The sequence below is a fragment of the Labrus mixtus genome, chromosome 17, assembly GCF_963584025.1.
Source record: "Labrus mixtus chromosome 17, fLabMix1.1, whole genome shotgun sequence".
NCBI classification, from domain to species: Eukaryota; Metazoa; Chordata; class Actinopteri; order Labriformes; family Labridae; genus Labrus; species Labrus mixtus.
The window spans coordinates 22,862,698-22,890,444 of NC_083628.1; the positions used below are offsets into that span (position 1 = coordinate 22,862,698).

General features: G+C 41.4%; 1 protein-coding gene across 2 annotated transcripts; it reads left to right on the forward strand.

Moving 5' to 3' along the window:
* tsc1b (TSC complex subunit 1b) lies at window positions 1-27,747 on the forward strand. 2 transcript variants are annotated; one of them, XM_061061847.1, is made up of 22 exons: window positions 1-294; window positions 4,608-4,815; window positions 5,014-5,117; window positions 6,443-6,595; window positions 6,924-7,068; window positions 7,461-7,615; window positions 7,716-7,789; window positions 7,885-8,079; window positions 9,148-9,262; window positions 10,587-10,752; window positions 10,836-10,957; window positions 11,623-11,716; window positions 11,874-11,981; window positions 13,003-13,651; window positions 16,155-16,198; window positions 18,104-18,270; window positions 19,259-19,441; window positions 19,747-19,857; window positions 22,572-22,694; window positions 23,764-23,951; window positions 24,819-24,992; window positions 26,112-27,747. In XM_061061847.1, exons 2-22 carry the CDS (start codon window positions 4,707-4,709, stop codon window positions 26,809-26,811), a joined length of 3,879 nt encoding a protein of 1,292 aa, XP_060917830.1. In that variant the 5' UTR covers window positions 1-294; window positions 4,608-4,706; the 3' UTR covers window positions 26,812-27,747. The 2 variants fall into 2 exon arrangements, with proteins under 2 accessions (XP_060917830.1, XP_060917831.1); XM_061061848.1 differs by having other exon boundaries at window positions 7,885-8,063; window positions 9,144-9,262.

Here is a 27,747-nt window from a genome sequence, read left to right on the forward strand (position 1 = left end):
CCTTCCACCAATGGGGAGATGAGAAAAAAAACAATCTTAGCTCTGCAGAAGAGGAAAGAATTGGTTTGCGCATAGATACAATTACTACTTCCGTGTTTTTTAGAGGTGATTTAACGGAGTAACTACTAGATGCTGTTACCGTGACTGAGTTGTAAAAGTTGCGGCAGCGACTCACCGGGCGCTAACTTGTGGGATTATTTTGCATGCAGCCCGACAGCGGAGGCTGACTGCGGTGGGATGGGCTGTGAGGTGTTCAAGATGGCGGCGCCCTGTGGAGTGCAGCTACTCTAACAGGTAAACAGGTCTAATTTTTTACATCTAATGCATTTTTCTTTCAGCGGATCTCAACGCACATGACTTGTTTTACTGAACACAGGCTGCTCGGCTTGCTTTTCCACCGATTAGACTCGGCGGACAGGCGAGATGAATCGCCGACCGAGTGGTGGTCGCTGCTCCCAGCTAACGTTAGCTCTCAGCGCTGGGACTGACTTGTTTTTGGAAAGACCCAGTAGATGCATTTTGTAGATGCTAATGGTGTAACCATTGAGTCGTAATTGTATCTGCGTGTTCATATGATGATTGCATGTATTCTCGATGTGCATGAGGAAAGATGCCTGCATGTTGTTATAATCGGATAAAGTAAACCCAACCCTGCCCATTGTTCTCTGCGAGTTGTTTACGACAAGCAGCAGCCAGTGGTCAGTCCACATCCAGCAGCAGCTCCCTCAGCCTGTCCGGACTCTGCACTGCTCACATAATGCATGTCAACAGGCGAACCATCATCAAGTCATTTTAGTCTATATTTGTTTATTTGATGCATCGATATGCATATATTAACTGATATATGGAATTAACACTCCGTAGCTTTCTGCATAATACTTGCTCAATGTTTAAGTTTCGGCTGTATATTAAACATAGCTTGAACAATAATTTCCTGTTATTAGCATGTGTCCACTCTGGCTCTCCTGGCACCATGTAGACAAAGTGGGTCACTGATTTCACAGTTTGACCTTCTCGACCCTTCTGTCACACAGTGCTGGACTGACAGAAGCCAAAAATATAACCTCTTAGTCTAATTATTGGGAGCTGTAGTCAGTACATCTAGCTGTGTTTCCTGTAAATGTCATGCCCTAAAGCCACATACATTTGTTTCCCTCAATTGCAGGAAATATTTAGGCAGATACTAAATGCTTAATTCAAAGATTGATGTCCTGTAGATTGCCATAATTACCTTTTCAAATATTGAAAGTAACGTAATGTATGAATCAATATCAATGAATCAATCAATAATCAATGTATGAATCAATACGTAATGTGTTTTTGTTACCATCATTAACCGTATATTATGGTGCTTTCACTCTAAATGAAGTATTTTTGCTTCCATGTTGCATTTAGACTATCGGGCAGACAACAGTTACAGCTAAACGTTATGCAGTAGGATGTATCAGCCTCCCTGTTTCTATTTGAGTAAGGAATTTCTAAAATGATTGGATTTGATCTTTATTGAACTAAACGTTCAGGCATGCATCTAAATAGTTAAACAGTTGCAGCAGACAGGTTAGTATTTGCCACATTATGTGTTTGCATTATTAAAATAACCATAAAAGGCATCAACATGAAGGATATTATCCAAGCTTACTTTCATAACTTTGGTCACATTTCCAGCAGAAGGAGTCTTTAAACCTGATATAGAATAGTCCATGGTTTAGAGGGACTTAATGTAGTATGAGAAATTATTACAAGAGCAAGACGGGGCAACAATAAAATCACTTGGTCACCAAAATGTTTTAGGATAGAGTTAGAGGAGTTGTTGTGAGGCTGATGTAAGTGATTTGGGGCAGAATATGGAGTTAGCGGATCCACAGCATTACGCAGTATTTAAGGCACAGGAAACAAAAAGTAATATTGCAAATTCTGACATTTCTTTAGACTGTCACCGTACAGTTAATATTTGTCCACCTCCTTTCCTCACCTGGATCAAGTCCAAACAGAACACAGCAGTTTGGTTCATGTTAAACCGTTCTCTCCAGTGGCTGTTTGTCTGTTTTCTGAGCGCACTTTAAATATTCACACAGGAGTGCACACAGTCAAATGTCATTTCCAGAGTCTACATGGAAGTGTCCGGACTGCATAAAGGTTCTTTGTGTGCTCCTGAGCGTTCCCAAGCTGCCTGAGATCACAGTTAATTGATAACAGGGACACAATGCTGTGACTTCCTACATTATTCAACCAACAGGAGCTTCTTTGAGCATGTATCATGTCTGGTTTTTTGTTGTCATAAGATTCACGTTGACATGTTTCTGTTTATCTAACGTATGACTAATGAAAATAAGACTTAATGTGAGGGGGATTAATGATCCGTTTCTTCTTGTCTTTCTCTCCAAAATTAGCTCATGTTACCTTTCCCCCCCAACATGTGACTCTGTGTTGGAAGATTATATATTTTACAGTTATGGACTACTTTTTGGCCTGTAAGCCCTTAAAAAGAACAACCGATCTGTGCAGCATTCAGGCACTGATCATCATCCCCTAATACGTGGAGTGTTGTGACCTAAGTGTTGAACGGAGATCTTAGGAGCTGATGAGATCTCCGGTGCTGATTCATTCCTCGTGTTAGAGACTAAGCTGCTGGGTGCAGACACCCCGACGATAATGACCTGCCCATCAGGATTATTTATGCCTGTTTTTCAGATGCACATTTGCTAGGCTCCCCCTGGCCTCCTTTATTTAAAAACACTACCCCAGTGTCTCTACATGAAAAAACATCTACATGCTAGTAGCCTGAAGTGGTGAACACATTAGGTCATGTTGTGTTTTTTTTTACCTCTCTCCATTCCAGCCTCTTGTTTTGAATAGGAAGCTTTGAAATAGAAGTGTCTTGCCATGTAGGGTATAGGTCATCTATTTGGATGTATAATACTGTCTTGATTACGTCGTGGAAGATATCCGCTTTATTCATGTGCTTAATCCGTTCTTAATCTGTTCTCTGAACTTTTCTTCATTTGTGCTGCATTCTCACAGTGTTGAAGTTTCAATCATGTTTGTGAGACTGTTTATGACTCATTTCTAATATTCTCAACTGACTTATGACCTCGGACGGCTGCTAAGAACAAGCTAGTGTAGATATGACATGCGCCCTGTGGTCGGAGAAACATGGGATGGATGTATCAGTTAGTTATGTTACAGCTCATCATTTGGTGGTTTTGTGCAGGATGTGTTTGTGTATATGTTGGACTTCATGATACAAGCCATCTTTTTTCGAAGACTTTTTAACATACCATAGGGTTGCAATGTGTTTCCATGGTAACTGGCTCAGGAAATGTTGTAGTTTCATGATACATATATGGTATGGCCAAATCATCACTTCCTATGATCCTTTAGGCAATTAAAACATAAAGACTTCATCACTTTATCTTACTTTCTCCAAAATGACCTCTATTTGATATTTATTTTAAATATCACTAAAATAGGTGGAATTAAGTGGAATTGCTTAGTATATAATCAAATTAATCATAAAGGCTCTGCTACACAAGCTGTTTCTGTTCTCACTGGCAAAAAGGAGGCCGTAACATTAGTTTTGGTGCAACTTGCACGGAGAGAAAACAGAGTGACACCAGCTGTCGTGCACTAGCTAAATGTGCTGCCCATATCAAGCTACGCTACATTAGCTTTACCGTCACAGAGGGACAAAGCAGCGAAAAAAAAGTATCCACTGAGGGAACGTGTGATGTCACTGTCAAAAATAAAAACAGTTGTAGATAATCAAATGAATGATGGCTGAGTTCCATTTAGCTACAATAGTTTCATTGTGCATGGTGGCTCGCACATTCATTATGTGGTTATTTTTCAGTTCTAAGGGTTAAATAACTTATCTCACTCATGACACATTTGTCATTGGTCCATTTTTTGCCCTAGCTTGTCTACAAACCCCCCCAAATATGAAAAAGTCCATCCTCTCTGTCTTTTAACCTGCTCCACTTTTCAGAAAATGAGAGATTTTCCCTTCATGACATCACAAAGGGCAGTAGCCCCTCCCCCAGGTGGGTGACACACCCATAGCTAGGTGTTTGTTCTGCCCTCTGAGTCTGCCTTAGATAATAGGGTATTGTAACCAAGTCCTTCCAGAGAGGGGGCGTGGTCAAACACTCATTTGCATTTAAAGCTACAGACACAGAAACAGCCTGTTCTGAGCAGGGCTGAAATAGAGGGGTTTATAGACTTGATCAAATACAGGATCAGAGTGGATTTAAGACAAGAAACTTCACAGACATGTTTTGGGGAGCTCTGAGACTTATTTACACTAGTTGAAAAGGAGGATAGTATGTGACCTTTAACATTCATACTTAGTAGTAACAGAAAACTTGTTTTCTGTGTTTTTGCATCTTACTGCCATCTGTAAATGATCATTCACACCCAAATGTGTCTAAATTTGATGAAGGGCCAGATTCCTCTTAAGGACACAATTCAAATTTGTTTCCATTTTGAATAAAAAACAGTAGCAATGCTTCCCAGTACTGAGTTGATATTATCACATGCCAACTAATCCTCGATCAGGGCTTTACTAGTTCTGAGAAATGTTTATGAAATCTGGTCTTGGTGTGTTGTAGAGGTGCCTGGAGACTGTGTTGGTGGGTGGCCCCAGGAGTCCTCCAGGCAGGCAGGGACGGACACCATAAGAGGACACCACCGCCAGCACTGCCGCCACCATGGCCAGGGAGCAGCCCAATGTGGGGGACCTCCTCCCACTCCTGGAGACCTCCGACCTCCACCAGCTCGAAGAGATCAGAGGCCTCATCAACGAGCAGCTCAGCACCGGTAGGGCCACGAGTAAAACATCACTGTGTTTGATCAGTTTTCAGTTTCATAGTAGGCTTCAAGAAAGTGTATCTTTACAGAGGACTTTGGCTAGCATGAAGCTAACTGTGCTCTTTTAATATAACTCTGCTGTGTAAACTCTTTCCTGATTTATTAAGCTCTTTGTCTTACACATGATCCTTCCTGCTTTCTCTAAAGAGCGAGGGTCCATGCTGCTGAACGGGCTGGTGGACTACTTTTTGGAAACAAACTCTGCACAGGCCATGCATATCCTCTCCTCAGCCAGAGAACCACACGATAAGGTAAGAAATCCGCAAATGGGAACTTAACGCCCGGCCACAACAAGGTTTTATACTGCAAAAAATGCATGTGAAAATCAGCTAACTTCAATGGAATTTCTACTCTTATAGGATCTAAATGAGAAGGCAAAATTAATCCACAAGAATGTTAAACACAGAGTTTAACTTTGGTGCATTTAGAAATTTTCACTGCTAACCTGTTAAAAGACACATTAACAGACTTGACCTCTGAGGGGACGGACACGATGCCTTTTAAGCTTATTATGGTCGCTCTGTTGCATCATCCACCTCGATGAACCTCCTCTGTCCGGGTAAAAAGAGTTCAACAGAAGAGGAATAGTTCACAGACAGTTACTTTGTCTTTTAAATAAGCTGTTTGATCTAACTGTCTCATTAGCGACTGGGCTAGGCTTATTAGCTGACATATTGCTAACCTTCTCACTGGCTCTGCCTCCCCTCTTCTCCTTCCAACACTCTCTCTACAGACTCTCCTTACTGTTTTCCATTTTCTCTTTTTGTGGTTGGGACAGGGGGTTTCTTTACTGGAGGCTTGTCCTTTGATTGGACACAGTTATCATTTTTTATTTCTAATACCTGTTTATTTTCCTAATTATTCATTTTATTATTTGCTGATTTGTGTATTTGTTTTTACTATTTGATGCTTGTTTTGCTTTTGATGCTGTTTGGAAATGAACGCTAATGCTTAACATATTTTGATCTGAGTGCAGCTGTCACAACTTGGCAGTGTTAAGCTACAAAGCTTTTTAGCTAAATAGTTCATTAGCTTAGCATTATTGCTAACAGGACAATACGTAAGTTCAGCTTGCTGCTGGACACTGCTGCAGCTGTGCAGATAAAAATGTAACTTTATCCAGAATATTGTGCACATTTATTAACCTTCCCGATCTGACTGAAAAGTTCAGTTGAGATCAAATACGACCTCGAACCTTTGTGAACCAGTAGTGCATTTAATAGAAATATCCTAAATCATCTTATAATAATAGAAACAGAAAAATAATTAGCATCCTTAGTTTGATTTTTTTGTGTAGTTTAAAATGATCCATACAGTATCACATTTGTATCTACATGTAAAGAAAATGAATAAGCACTTTGATAAATGATATTATCTTCAATTTTATTTCTTTTTTCTATAGTTTATTAATCCAGAGAGGGGAAATGTTACGCTCTGTTGTTGAACATGCTACAAACACACATAGGCTAAAGTACACACACAATAATTTGTGTAATCAATAACGAATGACATTTAAACTACCTCACCTGTTAAATACAGAGCTAACCTTGCTGCCCCCTCCCTCCCTTCATTACAGCACCTTCTGGACAAGATGAACGAGTGTATGACCAAACAGGCCTGCCGGCTGCCCACCCTCACCCTGCTCGGCCACGTCATCCGCAAGCAGCCGTCCTGGATCCACAAGATCGCCCGATACCCTCTGCTCCTCTCGCTGCTCAAATGCCTGAAGGTAAAGACCCTGCTCTGATTCCGAGAATACAATTATATATGTGATGTCTGGTTGGACTCTTCTTTTTATAATGTCTTTATATATCATAAGGTTTTTCTGTTTGGATCATACTAGGAGCAGATCAATTTATTATTCCATAAGAGGACATTAGTTAGAATTTATTTAATCTTTTCTAAATCTGATGGAAGGCTTCTGTCATCTCTGTGAGACTCATATGGAAGTAGATTTTACAGGCTGAAGTCATAAAAGTGTTTTGATGAACTCAAATCATTTCAGTCTGCGGTTGACCTCCCACTTGATCCTAAACCTTGTCTCCTTTTCTTTACAGACGGATACAGATGTTGTGGTGCTGATTACCGGAGTGCTGGTGCTGATCACTCTGTTACCCATGATCCCTCAAGCTGGGAAACAACACCTGTGGGAGTATTTTGACATCTTCGGCCGCCTGGCGTCTTGGAACCTGAAGAATCCTGGTATGTGCAGCCTGTCAGGCCTATATGCAACAATGTCATCATATGTGCAAGTTTAAAGAGACATGTTTGACCTTAAGAAAGATAATAGTCCAATATTAAAAGTACTGCTTGGAAGCAAAGGGACATTTTGCACACATTTACTAATTGATAATATGCAACATATTTTGACATCATATCACTATTCAATCACTCAATAGGATGCATGACTGGATGTTGCACTCGTGATAGTTTATGCAGTGAACTTGAGTGTGAATGATAGGAGGTCTGGGGAGATAAGCTTGGCTAAAACAAACAACATCAAACTGTTTTATGGTTGTGAATGTGTTAGCTGTGTGGGCTCTTTTTTTGTTCGTACTGTGTTCAAGTGTGTGTGTGATTTTCTGCACATTCAGGGCATGTTTCAGAGGTTTACTTGATCCACCTCCACGCCAGCGTCTACTCTCTCTTCCACCGTCTCTACGGCATGTACCCGTGCAACTTTGTGTCCTACCTGCGCTCCCATTACAGCATGAAGGAGAACATGGAAACCTTTGAGGAGGTAGTGAAGGTGAGAAACTGATCCCTGCTGCACCTCTGTATTCCTCCTCATTATAGGTTTTGTAGATTAAAGCTACTATTATAACCCTGTGTTCAACCTTCCCTTATAGCCCATGCTTGAACACGTGCGTATTCACCCAGAACTGGTGACGGGAACGAAGGACCACGAGCTTGACCCCACCAGGTGAGTCTGACACTGCAGAAAGAGACGACTCAGCGTTGAATCTTTTTCAAAGTCATGTGAGTCTTTGTGAGTGATGGTGCTATGCTTTGATTTAGGTGGAAGAAGTATGAAATCCATGATATCGTCATCGAATGTGCCAAAGTGTCTCTAGACCCCAAGGAGGCCTCCTGTGAGGAGGGCTACGCCACCATGCCTGAGAACTTTTACCCCCAAATCCACCTGCGACCACAGGACTGCACTTCCAGCCCGTACACAGACCTCCACAGCAGCTACGGTCAGAACACTTCACAGTGACACTTTTATGATGGAGGCATCCAGTATATGATCTTTAATGACACCTTTAGGGAGAATACATTAAGGTGTCACATGTTTGTCTTGTAGAATAAACAGCTGCTACTTCTAAAAGTTCACAGTAGGAGAGGGCTTGAATGAATTATCATACTGTATGTCATTTATATTCCCCCAGGATATCACTCTCTTTGTTGATATAGTACATTTTCAGGAGAAATCTATAAAAATGTGATAATTTAAAGATTTGGGAATGTCCCTTTCTAGCTGACCCAGCCAAGTCTCTGCGAAAGTAGATATATATTTTAGTTTTTCTCAGATTTGAAGAGAATCTTAACCCTCTGTATTCAACAGAAGTACATAACACTGAATAATGGAATTAGAAACATGCTTTTGCTTAGTGAGGCCCTGTGTCCACCTAGCATTTTCTCCTGTGCGCTCGTGAGCACTTGCATCAAACAGTCTGTTGACTACGGCCGCTGTATGACCGACACTGCTCTGTAACTTGCATGTTTTTTATTGATCATTATTTCCCGATCAGACTCGGAGCAAACAGGATGTGGGTTCAAGACATGATCCCTAGTCGACAAAACTACGTTGAATATCATACATTACAAAACAATCGCCGGTGAAGTCAACAGCTGCCCTTTTTTTCCCAGACGTTCGCTTTCTGCCGCAAATGCTCTCTCCTCATTGAAACCAATTGAAAAAAGATGCTGTCGCTCAGAAACAATGCTAGGTGGACACGGGGCCGTAAAAATGTGGTGTAAAAGGAGACATTTGAAGACATGACATTGTCGGTAGAACTTAGTGATGATGATGGGCATTTTTACCATTTATCTACAAACTAATCTATAATGAAAGCAATTATTAAACAAAATTATTATTGAAAAAGACAATAATAATTATTATCCAGAGCCCTCTCACAGCCCAATGATGTTTTTTTTAATGAGACTTTGTTTTCTGATGGTTTTAAAGGACACCAAACCCAGAAAGAGCTAAAGATTGCAAGTTGTTAGAAGCATCCTCCAAACATTGATCAGGCTTTTTGTCTTCTTGACAACAGGAAGCTCTTCTTCGACCCCGTTCTCGACTCCGAGGCAGCCACTTCCCCCGCCACTGTCCTTGCCCCCCTTCTCAGGGACACAGTCCTCCCACCGCAGCCCACAGACCTCCAGACGGCAGGTAAGATCATCAATAACAGCGTCACAGAGCTATCAGAGTCCTGGTTTAGGTCGCATGATTGGTCTGTCGTAACTTTGCCAGAGGGAAACACTAGAGCATTTCATTGTTGAGCTTTATTCTGGTCATGTTTACAATCCAAATATCACTTGTTAAATGTGCTGATTTGATTTCTTTCTTCTAAAAAACCACACCATACAAGTAGACGGATGGATTCTGGTTCATCAGAGTCTACAGATTGGCATACAGGCCCAAGCTTCGGGTTAAACAGGACATGCCCCCCCTGTCCCTGTCCTCATCCTGCCACCTCTTTAGACACAACCCTCAGGGCTTGTTGCCATGGAGATTCTGTCTTTCCACTCCTCTTACTGGGCCAGCCACTCTAGGGAGGGGCCCGGGTTGTTTTTCTCCTCCCCAGGGTCCGTATGAGGGTTTGTCCTCGCTTTGCACTCCCTTTGACCCAGACCCAGAACAAATCTGGAGCGCTTTTGGGATCCACTTATTGTATTAAAAAAAAAGTAGTGCTGATCGGCCAAGACACAGACATTAATGTGTGATCATGAACACCATTTTATGTAATGAACGTCTCTGTTAAAAAAAAACTGTAAGCCGTATTTTAAATGTGTAAGCCTACAAAATGTTTGAACACGCATGCCCACTGCAGCCTCTTCACATGTGGACTGTTACATCAGCATGTGAAGAGGCTTTTAATCACCTGTGGAGGAAACCACCTCACTTTGCACTGAAGGAAGTTCACAACAGACTGAAACGTCTGCGTTAATAACGATGAATCAAGACTGCCTTCTGTTCTCCTTTTGTTCTCTGAGTATGAGTCCTTCCTTGCTGTTTATAGGAGTGTCTTTAGTGTCTTTCCACTGTTTAAAGTCCTCCTCACTCCTAACAGTTTTTCACATTAGGTGCTCTCTTAAGGGCTAAGATGCTTTGTGAATAACTTTTATCTTTTACCAGGATCTACTCTTAACCTTAGGGGGGAATTCTTAGAAAACATCATGATTCTAAGAATTTTTGCAGAATTTCCTCACTAAGAGCATCTCCATGTACTGAGGAGGCTCTGTGAATACGGCCCCAGGTCTAGACTGTACTCTCTGTTATATTATCTACAAAGACCCAGTGTTCAGCCACAATGAGCTAAGCACGACGCAACATTTATCGAAGTAGCACTGGCAAGGAAGACCTTCCTTACATGAAGACACAATCTCTCTGCAAGAAAGGAAAAAATAGTTATTTCTGCAAAATGTAAGAAAATTTAGGAAATTTCCCGCTTTGAAAACCGTAGGTGGTGATGTGTCTCTCTACCATCTTGCAGAACTCCACCTGTGAACTCAACTCTTCCTGTGGGGGGAAGGACCCTCTGTGGAGCCCCTCCTCATTGTGTGGCATGGCCACGCCCCCTTCCTCCAGGGGCATGTCGCCCAATTTGGAGCTGTCCCACAGTGCCTCACACCTTCCCAGCCGCTTCCACTGCACATCAGGTCAACACTCGCATCATGTGCATGAATGTGTGCGCTATTCAGCTCGAGCATCTACTTTTTTTACTAACGCTTATATTTTCTAGGAGGGAAAGGAACCCCCGCCTCCAGCACTCCAGCCACCTCCTCCCCACCTCCCACCCTGTCAGACGACTTCCCCATCATCTCCCTACCAGCCAACACAGTCCAGTCCAGTCCACCAAGAAAGGTTCCTCCCCTCTTTTCTTAAATGTTCCAGTGTCAGAGAATATATGAGGGACAGTTTACTGTTTGTGCATTTCTCTCTCTCTTTTTTTTTTTTTTTTAAAGGTACCTTTTCTAATTATTTTCCTTTCATGAAAGATTTGCAGGAGGCCATTGTTTTTTGTGTGGTTATTTCTGACCATATTTTTTCCACTTCTGAGTTGTTGATCCAGTAATTGCTCAGAGATTTTTGTCCTTCTGTGTTGCTCAATTAGTAACAAACTAAATAAATATGCCTGCCAATTTAAGTGATGTACTTAAAACTTGAGAACTCATTTCTCTGACAGCAGGAGGCACATTGATGTATCAAAGGGGTTAAAGACTGTGAATGATCACACACGAGAAGAGAGAGGAGGTCATTATAATTATAATATTATATGACTGGTTCTCAGCTGGAGTCTGGTTTGTTTGGATGTGTGGCAGTGTTTACTTTTCCCTATATTTGTCCCTGTTATACATACATTATAAAGAGTAAGAGTTTATTATCAACGTGAACTGCGTGTCCTTAAACTTCACCTCCAGCTTGCAGGATGTGTAAATGTCGTCTGGAACAGAAACAGTTGAAGCAAACTACCCATACATTTTACTGAAAGTATGACGAGATAACTTTTACCTGTGTGGTGTTTGCAGGACCGCCGACATGGAGAAAGCAACAAACCTGCCCTGGTGAGACAGGAGCCTGTGAAAGATTCAGAGAGGAGTGCAGAGGCAGTTACAAACAGAGGTCAGTGAAGTCAAACAGCAATTATCTTTAAAGGTCGTTACTCTTCATCGTTGTACTTCCCTTATCTTCAAACCCACCACATCAGAGGTGTGTGTAGAGTTTGATTGGCTCTTTGGAGATGTGACTTGTTACTGAGCACCACACATTTCCTCCTCAGACACAGGAGCTGCCGAGAACATCTCCATGACTCTGACCGAGCTGTCGGTCTTTATGAAGAAACAGGAGCTGGAGCTTCAGCTGAGAACAGAGAAAGAGAGGGAGGAGGGTGAGTGTCTGTAGAAGCGGATCCATTCAGCGTGTAAAGAACAAAGGTCTCATTGTGGCCCTCTTCCTCCACTTAAAAATAACTAAAATATGGTGTAGATAAAGAAAGAAATCTGGCAGGGTGACTAAATGAAGCCCCTTTTGAATGATAGTTTGATTTCACAACAGTGCAACTCAAAGGTTTTTACTCAGAAATATGTGTGCACTCCACTGAAGGCTTGTTATGTGAGGCAAAGGAAGCTGTGAGCCTGATTGTGTATTTGTCCCTGTGTGCTTTGAAACACTCTGACTCACATCTGCTAATCCATAGTATGTACCTGTTGCAGTTTTAATGTACCAATAAGATACACAGAATAGCAGATAGTTAATATATACAAATAGGACATCACTATCCATATTTACAACTATGCAAACAAGTGTAAAAACACGATGCATTTTCATTAAATAAAAAAAAATCGTAAGAGGATTTTTATCCCAATAGGAAAATTCCTCCATAGACAGACAAATCCTTAAACCCTGTTTTGGAGAGATTATTCATTTTCTTGTGATTACAATCACATTTTAAAATCCTTTAAAGTCAGCCATTACTGCACTTTGTTTTATCCAAACCAAAAAGTTTTGCTTTTGATTGCATATGTTTTCAAGAGAATTAATTCTCCTCCTCTTCAGCTCAATTAGCCTGAACCTATCAAGGATGAGAACACATACCTGTTCATATCCCTCTGTGCTCCTCTAGCTCTGCACTGTTATTGGTTTAAATCTCTTGTACTAAAAATAAAATGCTCCTACAGTACTGTGAACCACTTGATAAAAGCACCTGCCAAATGGTACAAGCTCTGCTGCGTAAGCTCGCTCCCCTTTAGGGGAAACCACAAACCCCCAAGCCTTTTGTTTTTCTGACTGCTATAGCAGGAACCTGGCACTTGTTGTGAATGCAGAGATATTTAAGAGCAGACATTGACATTCACAACAAGCATTCAGGTTTTTTATACATGATCCTCCATATGTTGTTTCTGCTGCAGCTGCCATCACAGAGGAGCTGCTGAAGATCACTGAGGATAAGCAGGAGCTGTCGGGCCTGAGGGGGTTTGACTCCCCTTTCTATCACACCACGGAGACGCTGACCGGCTGTCAGGCACAAGACAAGACCCTCTCCAACCACCAGTCCGGAGGCCCCGTTCATAACACCCACCATGTGGAAGCGACCCCTGACAAAGCTGAGAGCACTGCGAATACCAGCGGTATGGGGAGTGAAAGAGGAGGAGGAGGAGGAACAGGGGGGGACAGCAGGAGCTCAGCCCTCGGTCTTGAACAGTCCTGGTCCTTTCAGTCATGTTTCACCCCCATCGATCACCACCTGCACCGGAGCCCCTCCGCCCCGGAAGACGACCTGGGAAAGTTTGGGATGTTCTCCCCGAGCCCGTGCAGCAAGACCCCGGCCCCGGTGCCATACGAGTCCTTCTTTGACCTGGCTCTCCCGAGGGCCGCCTCGCTCTTTGTGGGCCAGAAGACGTCGGAGGCGGTGCACAAGGCGGCGATGGAGAGGTTGTCGCAGTGGGAGGAAGGGCTTGAGGACGGGGAGGAGGAAGGAGTGGTGTCTGCTTCGCCACTGGAGGTGCTGGATCGCCTTGTTCAGCAGGGGAGCGACCACCATGATAAAGTGCTCAAGAGGTAAGCCATCCCATCGTATCATATTTTATCCTATCCTATCGTATCGCTTGCTATTGCATTGGTGCAAACTATCAAGTGTGCACAGTGTGGGAGTTTTTCTGTGGTATTAAAACAGACATTAGTAACAGTAGTTTAAAAATCTGGTATTGTGACCCTTTTTTTTTTTCATATGCATTTTTCCAAATGTATTCTCTATGTGGCCTACAAATCCTGTACTGCAGTAACAACATTACATGACAGGTGTTTCTATCCCCTCTGAGCTGCTGCAGATATTCATAAGCCAAGTGACCTTTAAACCCTGGAAAAGGTTTTAGGTGTTTTTAGGTGCAGACTTAGATAAACTCTTAATGTTAATAATTAAACAGATTCAGAGGATGGTGTAGTTGGGTTGAGGTATTTTGCTCCCTGAAGGGCTTGCTGTTTCCCTCAGTGTGTCAGAAACTCATGTTTATCGTTTCTGAAGAATCTCCGGAGTGTTTGGATGTCCTGTCCACTGTGCACAGCTCGCCTGGGTTGTTTTCAGGCGGTTTCTGCAGCCAAAGGAAACACCCACTTGAGGACAAGTATTATATTGTTCAGAATCTGCCACCCCCTTACTTTCTCCATGTGAACACACACACACACACACACACACAGTACCGGTGCTCAGAGCCAATAACACAACAGCAGAGACTGTGTCTGCAAAGTCATCTCTGGACACATAGTAGTTTAGCTTCACTCATTTCAGTCGGCCTTCTTCCTCAGATTTGACTCTCTTCATCTCAGCCAAACACACTGAAAAAGAGCCTGAAGTATGGCTGTGACAAATAACTTCTAAACTCTGAAAGCAGGGGGAAGTCTTGCCTGTCTCTGTCTGTTGTGGTAAACATATAAACATTTAGTTTGAAATGTAGTTAATCTTTAAGGCTAAAGCTAATCACAGTGCTGTATATAAAATGTAACTGTAGCCTCATTGTCTTGAAAATGTAATCAAATTTAAGTCATTCTGTAATTCCGCTAGTGTCCAGCAGGGGGCCACTACACCGGTGGCTAAAAGAAGTGTCGTTTAAAAATATCTAGGAAAAAAGGAGCGCACTTTTCAAGTGATTTTATAACCATGGTTAACATTGTCTTAATGAGTTCATGCTGTTGAACACTGGTTTTGAGTCTTCTTCAATAGGATTCACATTTTTTTTTATCATATATTCTAGGCATGCTCGATAATGGCAAATATCATAATCACGATTATTTAGATTGATATTGAGATCATGATTATCAAACACGATTACTTGTTGATTTTACGATGTCTGCATCACACGCAGCTATTAAAATAAATGTGTGAAAAAAATATAAATTGACGATTTTTTTGAGTGGTGATGTTCCCTTGTGGTCAAAATGTAACAACAAACACTTTTAAATATTTCCCACACATGACAAAAACCTGTGGACAAAATGAGCAACAACACACCATGCAGCGAAGTTATTGGTGAATATTGATTATCTTGTTTTCATGATTGTAGGAAGACAACATTGTAACTGATATTGAAAATAGATTAATTGCGCAGGCCTGATATATCCTCATTAAGAATAGAGTAGGTAGTAGTAGTTAAAGCAGGTCATGCTTAAAAGGGCCTGGCTACCTGTGATTGACAGGTTGCACACATGACAATCAGTCCATCAGATGGTAAATGGATTTGAGCTTGTAAAGCGCTGTTCTGACTACTCAAAGTTTTTTTACACCACAGGTCACACCTACACATTCACACACTGATGGTAGAGGCTGCTGAGTAAAGTGACCATCAGGAGTAACTAATCCAATTCATGCAATTTAGAGTTAAGTGTCTTACCCAAGGACATATGACATGTTGCTGCAGGATTTGGGGATCGAAACGAGACAACAAACTCTACCACTGATCCACAGCCGCCCCAAGTCAGAGTGGAGAGTGTAGCTCTGATTACCCCACCTCATTGAAATCCCTTTTTTTTTCATTCAAAAATCCAAAAGACACGGCTCCAAAACATCGTCCAGTCAACAAACTGATGGATTACCATAGAAGCTACCTCCCTTATTTCACCTCATTTACAGGCTTCAGACAAAAAAATACACACAATTATTTTTTCTCTCTTTCCTGTTGCAGAAACTGTAGAATTTAAAAAAACATTTATTGGTACACATATTTGTATTGTTATTGCTGTGTATGTTTTCTCATTTTAAAATAGTGATATCCAGTCGGCTGATGCTTTTAAAAGGGCCCTAAAAACCTTTTTAACAAAGCCTTCTGCTTGTGCTTTTAGTTTTGTTGGTTGCTTAGTTGATGAAATTAGTTTTTATTTCTATTCTATTTTTTTTCCTGTAGCACTTTCAGATTTTTTTTGCAAAAATGTAAAGTGCGTTACAAATTAAATGTATTATTATCATTATTATATAATTCGACTGTGAGACTGCCATGAATGACTGCAGTGCAGCTTTACAGAGAAACATCCACATTTTTCTCATGTGCTTCTTCATTCTCTCCTTTCACAGATTACCTTTGCCAAGTAAGTCAGCTGACTGGACGCACTTTGGAGGTAACGCACTCACACACGCTGATAAAAGAAGCTCTTGTAAAGACTCCAGATGGAGCGTTATTTAGGCATGACTAGTGATTCATCACGCGCTCTGAGACGTGAACATCATGTTAGAACCAAGCCAAACAGGGAATTTGTTCAACTGAGGTTAATCAAACACACACACAGTTCCCACAGTCACGCAGAACTCGATCAGCTCAGAAAATCAGAAGTTGGCTCTTTTTTTTTTTTTTAAACCTCCTGTATGCACTCGGTCAACCACGCTAAGAATCTAATTTTTTTCTCCAGCTTCAGCTCCCAACAAGATACAAACCCTCTGTGTTGTTGCACAAACTCCCTGCCAACTGTCATTACTACTCTGGAATTTAATCATCAGCCCTGATCGACTGATAGGAGTCAGGTACTCTCGATTCCATCAAAAACAAAACTCCACTCAGCGCCTGAAGCTAACTGACAGGAACTCTCCAAAGGCTGTTTAAGTCTGCCATCAAATTCTCAGGAGAATCTTTTCTCTCTCTCTGCTCTCCTCTTTGTTCGTGCTGACAAGTGAATCTCTGTATTCAGAGTTGTGTTGGCCGATAACAAGGATTTAAGATAACTGCATTTTTCACATTATGGGTATCTTTATCATGCGCTTGTTGCTTCCCCCAAAGGTGTTTGTTTGGAATTTCAGTCATCTGTTTATTTGTGTTGTAGCAGGTTATCCTTTAAAACAAGAACTATCTGAATAAAAATAACAAACACAAAGGTTCCTAAAGGTTACATTTACAGGGACAAGTAGCTGTAAAAAATATTAGTTAAATAGTTAAAGGGGACATATTATGAAAAATCCACTTTTACAGTGTTTCTGAACATATGTGTGTAACCTGAGTGTCTACTGACCCACAACATGTGAAATAAACCCATCCGGTCTGCATAAGTCTTACAACACAGGGCCTCAAATGTGCTCTCCTTGTGATGTCACAGTGGGATTCTGGTAAAAAAAAAAAATCCCCTCCCCTCCCCTGGTATCTCCACCCATGGACTCTACCTCCAGACTAGAGCAAAACTTTGCCCAGGTCCAACTTTTTTATTCTCGCTGCAGAGGAGTGATGTCTACGGGGAAAACTCAGGGGGGGTCTCATTACATTTAAAGAGACACACACACTAAAACGGAGCATTCTGAGAGAGCTGGTTTATACGGGGTCACAAACCTCCTCTGGTGCTTGATTCATGTTATATTTTGACCAAAGCACATCACAGATGTTTAATTTAGACCACAGGGGACTGTTTGAAAAGATGGAGAAGTTGTATAATATGTCCTATTTAAATGTCATCATACATCAGGATCTTATTTTTAAAATTATATATACAAGATTAGAAATCCAAGTAGATACTGAATGCCAACGTTGGTTACTTAACCAGTTTGGAATTGTTCTGCTAATTTCACATTTTTGTTTGCTGACAATAAATACAATCTACTGTCATCTACTGACATAGTTGTTGTTTTAGGCTTTAGGGGGTTCTCTTAAGTTCAGTGCAGTCATGAAAATATGTAAAAATCTCCAATATCAATAAAGAACAGATTTAGAAAACGTGTCACGTGATTGTCATTATGTTTGTTTTTTTCATACATTATGATCCAAATCCAGATGACACAGTAATATCAAATGTTTGTGTTATGGTATGACCTATTTAAAACACTGTTGTAAGCTAGTGAAGGACGGTACACGTTTCATTGCTTTATATTAAATCATCCTGTCAGCCCTGTTAGAATTCAAGCTTTTTATTAACCTACAGTATTTTCCCCGTTATATACTCCTTAAATAACTCGTGCTTTCCACTCTTAAATAGTCATTAATATTGTGAACGTGCGTCAAGTGTGTGTCTGTGTGAATTACATTATCATTACCACGGCCTCCCCAGGCTCGGCTCCGCTGGACGAGCTTCACACGCTGCGCAGCCAGCTGCTCCTGCTGCACAACCAGCTGCTGTACGAGCGCTACAAGAGGGAGCAGCACGCCGTCCGCAACCGACGCCTCCTCCGACGCATCATCAACGCCACTGCACTGGAGGAGCAGAATAACGCCATGGCAAGTTTTGCATGTGCTGATTACTCCAGATTAACCCTGTTTGAGTATGTGAAAGCTCTAACTGCATCTTTATGACCCTCCAAAGCAGGCAACAACATCACGGATAAGACTGACCATTTCTTTATTGTTATTTTAAACTCCTGTTACCGCTGCCTTTAGCAATTTTCATGGCAAACATTCAGAGTGAGTGCGACATTTGAGGGTTAAAAGGAAGCAGGATGAGTTTTTTCTTGTTTGAAAACACAACTGGCACATGTACAGGAAGACTAAGCAAAGACATACGACTTTACTACTCCTCCACAGGGTCTACCAAGATCAACACAAAATGAAAGTTAATCACAGTACCTTGAAATGAAAAAATCATTCTATACTAATAACATGGTAGATTTGTTTATTGAGATGCATCACCACAGGAAACATTTAGCCTCTCAGGTTTGATCCTTCAACTAGTAATGTATCATTTAAGCAGAGAAGAGGAGAAAACATGTCTGAAAAAAACATCGTCCGATTACTGAGGCATTTGCAACATTTAGACAATGGTTAGCTGTCAAAGTAGCCAAGGATTATTTTTAGCACTCTGCAGAGAAAGTGCGTGTAAGGTTTTGTTTGTTGCTCAAACTGAATACCAGACAGACTTCCTTTTTCACACGTGTTGTTTACAAAGAAGTCATGAAGGCTGTTTGTCTCCTCGGATAAAATGTAAACACAGAGGTGAAACACTGAGGCATTCATGCCCCTATCAGCTGAAAGAGTAATTCAATTCCTGCTAACCTTCTGAAAAATGGTGCACAGTTATCAAGATTTCTGGAGCTAAATGTGTGTGTGAGTGTGAGTGTTCCCTTCCCGCTCTCACTTAAAGACCTGCTGAGATAAAAATGCACAAACTGCTGCAAAACGCCTTAAACACTTTTTTTTAAATGACATTCAGAAACTCATTTACATTTTGTACTTAACTTGTGCATCTGTGCATGTGTATGTGTGTGTGCAGAAGGATCAGCTGAACCTGCAGAGTGTGGACATCGTATCTCTGAGGGAGAGTCTGCAGGTGGAGCAGCAGCGGTACAGGCAGCTGTGGGATGACCGGGAGACGGTGGTGACCAGGCTGCACAGTCAGATCAGACAGCTGCAGCAGGGGCGAGACGACTACTACACCAAGAACCAGGAGCTCCAGGTACACACACACACACACACACACACACACACACACACACACACACACACACACACACACACACACACACACACACACACACACACACACACACACACACACACACACACACACACACTTATGATGATTTGTACTGATTCAAACTATCAAAGGTTTGCATCACTGCACAGCTCTTCTATAATATATAATATAATCACATTTCTTAACAATGCAATGACATTGTGAGAATATGTCTGTGGACTGTCACCACCTTTATGACATATAGTTTCACTCTTTTTGAGTCTAGTTGTGTTTTGTGTCCTCAGAGTAAGCTGCAGGAGTGTCAGAAAAAGATGGATGAACTGGAGGCGGAGCTTCAGAGGGCCAACAACAAAGTCTGCCACACCGGTCACCTTCTCAACCAGATGACCATAAAGGTAAGAAGTACTGCAAGATTTCAATTGACTGAAAAGAAAAGAAAAGTTATGCTTCAATGCAGTGCAACTATTCAAAGCCCGAAGTGTAAAAACAGGAATTTAAAAGTGCTGCGGACAAAGATATCAATCCAATTGCAGAAACATTAGAAATGGAATTTGGATTTTTTCCCCCTGCTCAGACCCATATTATAATTGTATAATTGTTATTATTATAATATATATTTTTTTGTTAATGTTTTACAGCTGTTTTAGATTTGGTCTTAGCCTTTAGACGAACACGCTTTTGCAGTTTTTTGTTTTTTTTTACCATTTATCATTTTAGTCTAGTCTAAATCAACAACAACTTAAAACATTTTAGTGACTAAAAAAAGTCTCAACATTTGAGCCATTCAATTCAATTCAATTCAATTCAAAACCTCTATTTTAACTCGAACGGCACTGAGGTTTCGAGCTCACAGCATAGAAGAGGGGACACAAATAAAAAGCAAGTAGAAAAGAAATCAGCAAAAAACAAAAGAAGAAGAATGAAAACAGGTTTAGTACATATCCAGAAAACAGCCAGCAACATATCTAAAAAAAAGTTAATGAGCAGTGGTCCGTTACTCTGGCCTGCATTTGAGGGCAGAGTCTTCATTTTTTCAATCTGGATGACATTCCAGGAATTAGGAGCATCGAATGAAAATGCAGTCTTTCTCAGATGTGAATATGCTAGGGGGGACCTCGGGGTCATTACTTGACTCAAAACGTTTCTTTTTTTAAACTTATCAGTGAGCCTCATCCAGGGATCCGACGTTGGTATCAAGGTGACGGGTTGATCCAAGTGTTCAAATCTGTAAAGCAACTTTTCACTCTGTGTGTAACATCCAAATGACGTAGTTTAGTGTGATAATGTAGCCGACAGTCATGCGATCATGCAATGCTGATGTGTTCTCCTCATGACTCATTCCTCCCAGCTCGTCAGTATCCACAGGACGTCTCCGACTGACGCTACTACGATGTATTGCCATTTCCTTTCTGTTGAATTATAGGCTAAATAAAGTCTGTCAGGATATATGTCGTCCCCCCCCACCTGATCAAATCCCCCTTGCGAGGATGCCAATCTCATTACCTGTAGGGCTGAGCGAGATTCAGGGGGATCCGCTCACAGCCCTCCAACCAATTCGACCAGTTAGAAGACTTCTTGTGTTTCAAAGACAACCACTGACATTTAAGTCCCATCTTGTCTCATTCACGTAAACTAAACAGAAGTGTGGTCAGATTTTGTTTTTTTAATCAAAGATCTGATTTTAGCTCAACAACATCTCATCCTGGTCATGGAAAACTTAACAGAGGCTTAGAGAGGGGTCGTTTCACCTCTGGAGAATAGAAGAAACAAAATGAATGAAAAGAAAAGACGGCTAGTCATTATATTTGTATACATCCTGTCGCCTTGTTTAAACCCTTTGTGCTTACAGGCTTCATTAAAAGGGTTTTACTCTTTATACATATTTATAACTGACATTATAGGGAGATGGTGCACTGGTGTTTATCTAAGAGAATAGATTCTTTTAAACTCATTTTCTGTCTATTTTCTTTACCCTGTCATTTCCAAAAGCTTTATTGTTTTGACTCTTATCTTTATTGTGTGTATCCCTTACAGCACTGTAAGAATGATAGTTTGTTGTGATATAGTCAGTTGTTGTATTAATATCATTAAATACCTCTTTACCTCAATCAGTGAAACTTGCAGCCAGTATTTCCTGCACAGTTTGACTTCTTTAAAAAACAAGTCCTGCCAAAGAGAAGGATTAAAGCCGTCTTCCTTTTCATCTTACATGTCTGGGCAGGTGTTCAATTCCAGATAAGGAGATAAACACGTCCCTGCTAACAAACACACATGGACACTGTTCACGCAGCATTTTGTCCCTGGCAGCTAGCTGCTTCCTGTTCAGTCAGCAGGATTGTTTGTTTGCAGCCCTTCAGGCCCGCCCTGTGCACAATTCAGACCGATATGTTAACTAACGGAGGACTTTAGAAAAACAGCAGGCGGACTCAGGGACAGTTTGGTCAGAATTTGGAAGCACACACGTCCCTCGCCCTCGTCCTGCCATCTCTCTGCAGACTGCAGACTGTCCCAGGGCTCGGTTGCCTTGGAGATGATGGCTCTCCCTCTCTATTTTTGGGTCAGTGACGCGGGGGGTCTTGGTGTTTTTCTGCCTCCTGGGGTTTGTCTGAGGTCTGACCCAGACTGAAGAAAAATCCTGATAAACAAGGAGCTGTTGGTTCAGGACACGGGCATTTCAAAACAGACAGCATCCATGCAGTTTACCAAAGAACCTTTTATAATGGAATTAGATTATGAATATGATAGAGGGGCTGAATGGTTTAACATCCTGTGAGGTCAGGGACTGGGTGCTGATTTCTAAATGTCATTTTTATGAGCCTTAAAGCGTAACATTTCATTTAAAGTTGACCACAAAGTGAACTTCTGTCATAAAGTGTTAGAGTCAGACTAAAGTAACCCCTCCAATAAAACACATGCATTCTGATTCTGAAATACATGTGTGAATATTTTTTCTGCATTTTCTTGAATGTATTTATCAGTGAAGTACCTCTAGCCGAACACTGAAGTTGAAATGTTTGATGTCTTCCCTGATATCTGTGGATAGATTTGATTTGTAGTGTAATCGCTGCTCTGCCCTCCGTCGTCATTGTTTGTCTCGTTTGTCCTTCAGCTGAGCAACAGCGAGAGCACCCAGCAGCAGATGAGCTTCCTGAACAAGCAGCTGCTGCTCCTCGGGGAGGCTCATAAGCTGTCCATGCAGGAGTTACACCACGCAGGCGCCGATAATACAAAGGTATGGAGGAAGAAAGGTGTGTGTGTGTTTGTGTGTGTGACAGGTGGAGGAAACTGCAGAGGCAACATACTGAGGTGCAAAAGGGAGACTAATTGGGTTTGGTGGGCGTTGAGTCAAAATGTCCAACATAGAGTTTTTTTAGCTTTGCTGTAGCATCATCGTTTACAGAATAAAGCGTGCTTTTAAAGTTTATAAATGAGGTCACCTGACATCCAAAGTCAATCTCATTAGCACATTTGTGTGTTTAACTCCAGTGTCCAGTGTTGAAGTCTGGAATATGACTGTTATCTACCAGACTCACAAATAAAGTTATGCTGGTAATATCATGTCGAGCTAGACAGCCTTGATAGTTAGTTAACTTTGGTTATGGAGACACCCCTTTGTTCCTTCATTTTAAAACTTGCTTGCTCTAACACATCTAAAAATAATCAGAATCAGTTTTTATTAAGTATATTTACACATACACAGAATTTAACTTGGTGTTTTGGTGCAACAGAATAAGATGCAAAATATAAAGGCTATTGGAAAATATATGATAGAATATAAAATATAGAAACACAAAATGTGCAATGGAGGAACTGTGCAGGTCTGTTCAAGATTGCATGCAGTGTAGACAGAAAATATTAAGTCCAGTGTGCGTTAATGTAACGCACAGATTACTCTAATGTTCTCTGACTGTGGGGCTGATGAGAGTCTGTTGTATGTGGGGGGAGGGGAGGGGGAGGGAGGGCAGGGACATTCTGATGAGGCTGACAGAAGAGGGGCAGAAACTGTTCCCCATCTAAATATAAATGACAATCAGTAGTGATACATTTCAAGTATTTGGATTGTCATTTAGTGTAAATGGTTCCTGTACTTGTTAAAAGGTTGATAGTAACAGATAAATATGAACACTGTAAAGAAATGTATTGTAGTAAAATAATAAGTACATTTAAAATAATATTAAGATCTCTTGTGGAAAACAGTAAAATGTTCTTACATTTTGAAATCTGAGAAAATAGCTCCTCAATCCTTGATTTCTGTCTAATTTTTTTTCACTTCTTGTTAACCCTACACCTTCCTCATACAGGAGGCCCAGATGCTGAAAGTTTCTTACGGGAAAGAAGTGGAGACGCTGAGGCAGAGCCTGCTGGTGCAGGGTCAGAAACTGGAGGCATCGCAGCAGAGAGTAGCCGAGCTGGAAACACACCTCACCAAGAAAGAACACCTCATCGTGGAGCAGAAGAAGTTCCTTGAGGATGTCAAATGTCAAGCAAGGTGGGTGTGAACCTTCAAGTAATCAGAATAAGGTTACATCAGAAAATAAGGCAAATCTGTTGTCAATAAGGTATCATTCATTTTGTTTTTGTGAGAGTACTTGTGTTTTTTCATTTCATTTTAATTAGAGCTGTCAAACGATTAAAACGTTTAATTGTGATTAATCGCTAAATTTAAATTTTATGATTAATATAATTTTTAATCACTTGTTTAAAATTCAATTTTTTGCATTAAAAAATATAAATTGTCAAGCTTTTATTTTGAATTTGTATACTGTCTTAAGCTGAGAGTACTTTACTGAATTCAACCCTGCTTTTATTTTGAAAAAAAGTTAGGACCTTCTGGTAGATCGAAGGTTGCGACATTAATTAACTACAGAAGAAGGAACTCGTTACAGATCAAAAAGTAAATTAAAAGAGCACAAAGGAACGCTTACAGAGGTGCATGTTTCATGTCATAAGTTGGATATAACTTTTGAATCATCAGCTGAGCTGTCTAAACATTTTTTAATGTGAATTGAGACAGTCAAAGATGCAGCAGTGTCGTTCTTTTCCATCACTGTGACTACGGGGAGACACTTATCCACGGTGCACCTCAAGGGACAAAATAATACAGGATTAATCGCTATAAAAACATCATCATTAATTTCAGACCTTAATTAATCACGTCATTAACTAGTTAATGCTGACAGCCCTCACTTTGATAGATGCTGGTACAAAGCTCATGTAAAATGCTAGTCACCTGTTTCTTTGCCCCCATGTGTAATTAGTGTCCCTTCCCTTACCTCTTTGAGTTTGCTTGGTTTTTCAATTGTTCTCATTTTGTTCAGCGTTGACATTTTCCCATCTCTTCTCTGTTTGTTTGCAGGTCCGAGCTGCAGGCCTCAGACAGCAGGTATCAGGCTCAGAGGAGAATCTCTCAGCTGCTGCAGACTGAACTCCTGCAGCTCTACAGCAGAGTGGAGATGGAGGCTCCAGCCGGCACGCTCTGCAGTTCACCACCAGGGGGCAGAGCTAACCAACACAGTAGTGCTGACTGCAGGTCAGACTCCGAGAGCTTTTGACCCAGCTTCTGTTTTCTATTCAGGCCATTTAATTTTGATTATACTCTGTTACAGTTACACCCCAACATTTAGTACACTATCTAATGTTTTGGAGGAGCAGTGGTTCCCTTTTTTTTGTGGCTTGCTGGCTCGTGACTGTTTAAATTGACCAGTGTATGTGTTGTAAACATCAACATTTTTAAAATGTAAATACAAATACAGACACTGCAGAAGGGTAAAAAGGTTTTTCCACCTCATTTTCTATTATATTAATTAACCAATGACCATTCTGATAAAACTTGAGAGGAGCTGTTTCTTAAGATCAGCTGGATTGAAACATGTTTTTGTAACAGCATGGATGTTAAATTAAGTTTTTCCATTACAGTCTAAGGCAGCTCTGGGCAGAAAAGCGTCGGCTGTGCGCTCGGAGCTCTTGTCAAAGAAAAGTTCTGCTCGTCCGTCCTGTCTCTATGACAACAGTCTGTTGACAACAGCCGCTATATGACCCACACTGCTCCGTTGCATTTTACCGTATAGTTTTTATGAGATCATTTATACCCTATCATACACGAAGCAAAAAGGATGTGGGTACAAGACACGATCTGTAGGCTGCAAAAATACAGGGAATATCATACATTAGGAAAAGAGCGCTGGTGACGTCAACAGCACCTTTCTGAAAAGTTGAAGTTGAAATTTTTAGCTTGAGCGCTCAGAGCAGCCACACAAAAAATAAAAAGAAGTGCTCAGAAAAAGGACGCTGGAGGCTGCGCTCTTTCTCTGGAAGTCTGCCTGCTGCTACAAATGCTCTCTAATCATTGAAAACAATTGAAAAGCTAACGCTCAGAAAAAACACTCTAGGTGGACATGGGGCCTCATAAAGTTCTTTACATTTCTTTACATCATTTGGTAAAAGTTGCAGAAACCTTGATACTGGTGCTCTGTACTACTTATTTTTTACACCATAAAATATCAAAGATATCTGTAGAAACAGAAAATCAAGCTGTTAAAGTAACTCTATGGATACATTTCATGTATGTGTAAATAGATTTAAAGTGGTACTAACATAAATGCTATTTTGGAAGTTGGGTTTCTTTCTTGACATGTTTTGTCCTCTACAGTGTCATGGGGCCAGATGGACCAAGTAAACCTAACACCAACGAGGAGGCGGACAGTAGACAACCACACAACTCCCCTCGAGGCAACGGCAGCACTTTATCGCCAGGGCAACCGAAGGCGAGTAACTCTTCCAAGACAACAGCTAACTCCATCAACGGCAGCCAGGACTTGGCCCCGCCCCTGCTGGTGGAGCCCTCCCCATCCTGTCCCCACGGCAACTCGCTCACACCACAGCACCACTCTGAAGCCCCGCTCACCGTTGGTTCCTACCCCAGCGCCAAGAGCTTCCTGGGCATGAGGGCGCGGGAGCTGTTCCGTAACAAGAGCGAGAGCCAGTGTGATGAAGAGCAAGAGCAACCGCCACCGCGCCTGGCCGGCCTTGCACACGGCCTGAAAACTGAGCTCTGTGTGGAGCCGCCCTGCCCAGGTATTATCGCCCCTGTCAGCCCTGTACCTTCCCCCATCCCCAATCCACCCCCTCTTCAAGCTCCTGCACCTACTCCTACCCCAGCAACCCCTCTCACTGTGCCCACCAAGGAGCCCCCGTCTGAGCCTAAGCAGCGGGCCTCCAGCCAGGAAAGCCCCAGAAGAAAAACAGGGGCGGGACCAGGTGTAGGGCGGGGTCACGCAGGGTCAGGTCGTCCCAGGCAACAGCAGCTAAAGATCATGGACTATAATGAAACACATCACGAGCACAGTTAGAGACACAGAACTGAGCTGGGATGCAGGACTGAGACTGAGAGACTGAAGTTTAACGATGGAGAAGAGCTACAAATCAGAAAGAGTAACATGTCAGCAACTCTTTGGATTCAGTGTTATATGTTCCATTCCTCTGAGTGGACAACAGGATTTCCCCCTAGTGTTGCTCGTTATTTTTTTTAAATACTTATTCATTCCCCTGAAGAATTGCAACAAGGTTAGAGGGAAACAAATAGGATGTTTTGTTACCAGTGAATATGCTAAACTCATACATGTGGTTATGACTCAAAGATAAGCTGACAGGATGAGATTGAAGTTTTCAATCACTTACACGGGACACTGTGAATCTGACGTTTAAAGGGCCACTTCCACTGAAAATGTACATTTCACTGCCAGCTGAGTTTAGCTGTAATTTGCCCAGATTTTGAAAAATGCCTCTGAGATTCAGTTTGCAGCCTTGAGATACTACTTATTTAAAACTGGACATCAAGTTGTCCTCCAAAAGTGTATCAGGTTTGTTTAAATGTTTTGAGGTCATTTGAGGTCAAAACCACCAGAGCCGAGTGACACAAGGAAATTTCTTTTTTTTCTTATTATTTCAGTGAAATGGCCCTTTGAAAATGGTAGTTTTTTTTTTTTTTGTTGTTTTTTCACTTTTAATCAGAACAGACGAATAAATCCACCAAAAAAGCAAGATAAGTTACTGTCGTCACAGCCAAGTGTTGGGCATGCTTAACGATTGAATGTGGACTGAAATATGTTTGTGATATCGGAGTACATGTTGAGCGAGTGTTACATTGAAGCAGTGGAAGTGATTAGTACGTAGAGACGTTTCTTCTGGGAAAACGTTAGAAGTTGACATTTGACTTTTTTGTCCAAAATAAGTCAGGAGGAGAATAAAATGTGTGAATGTGTATGTGGGACTGACTCAGTGATGCA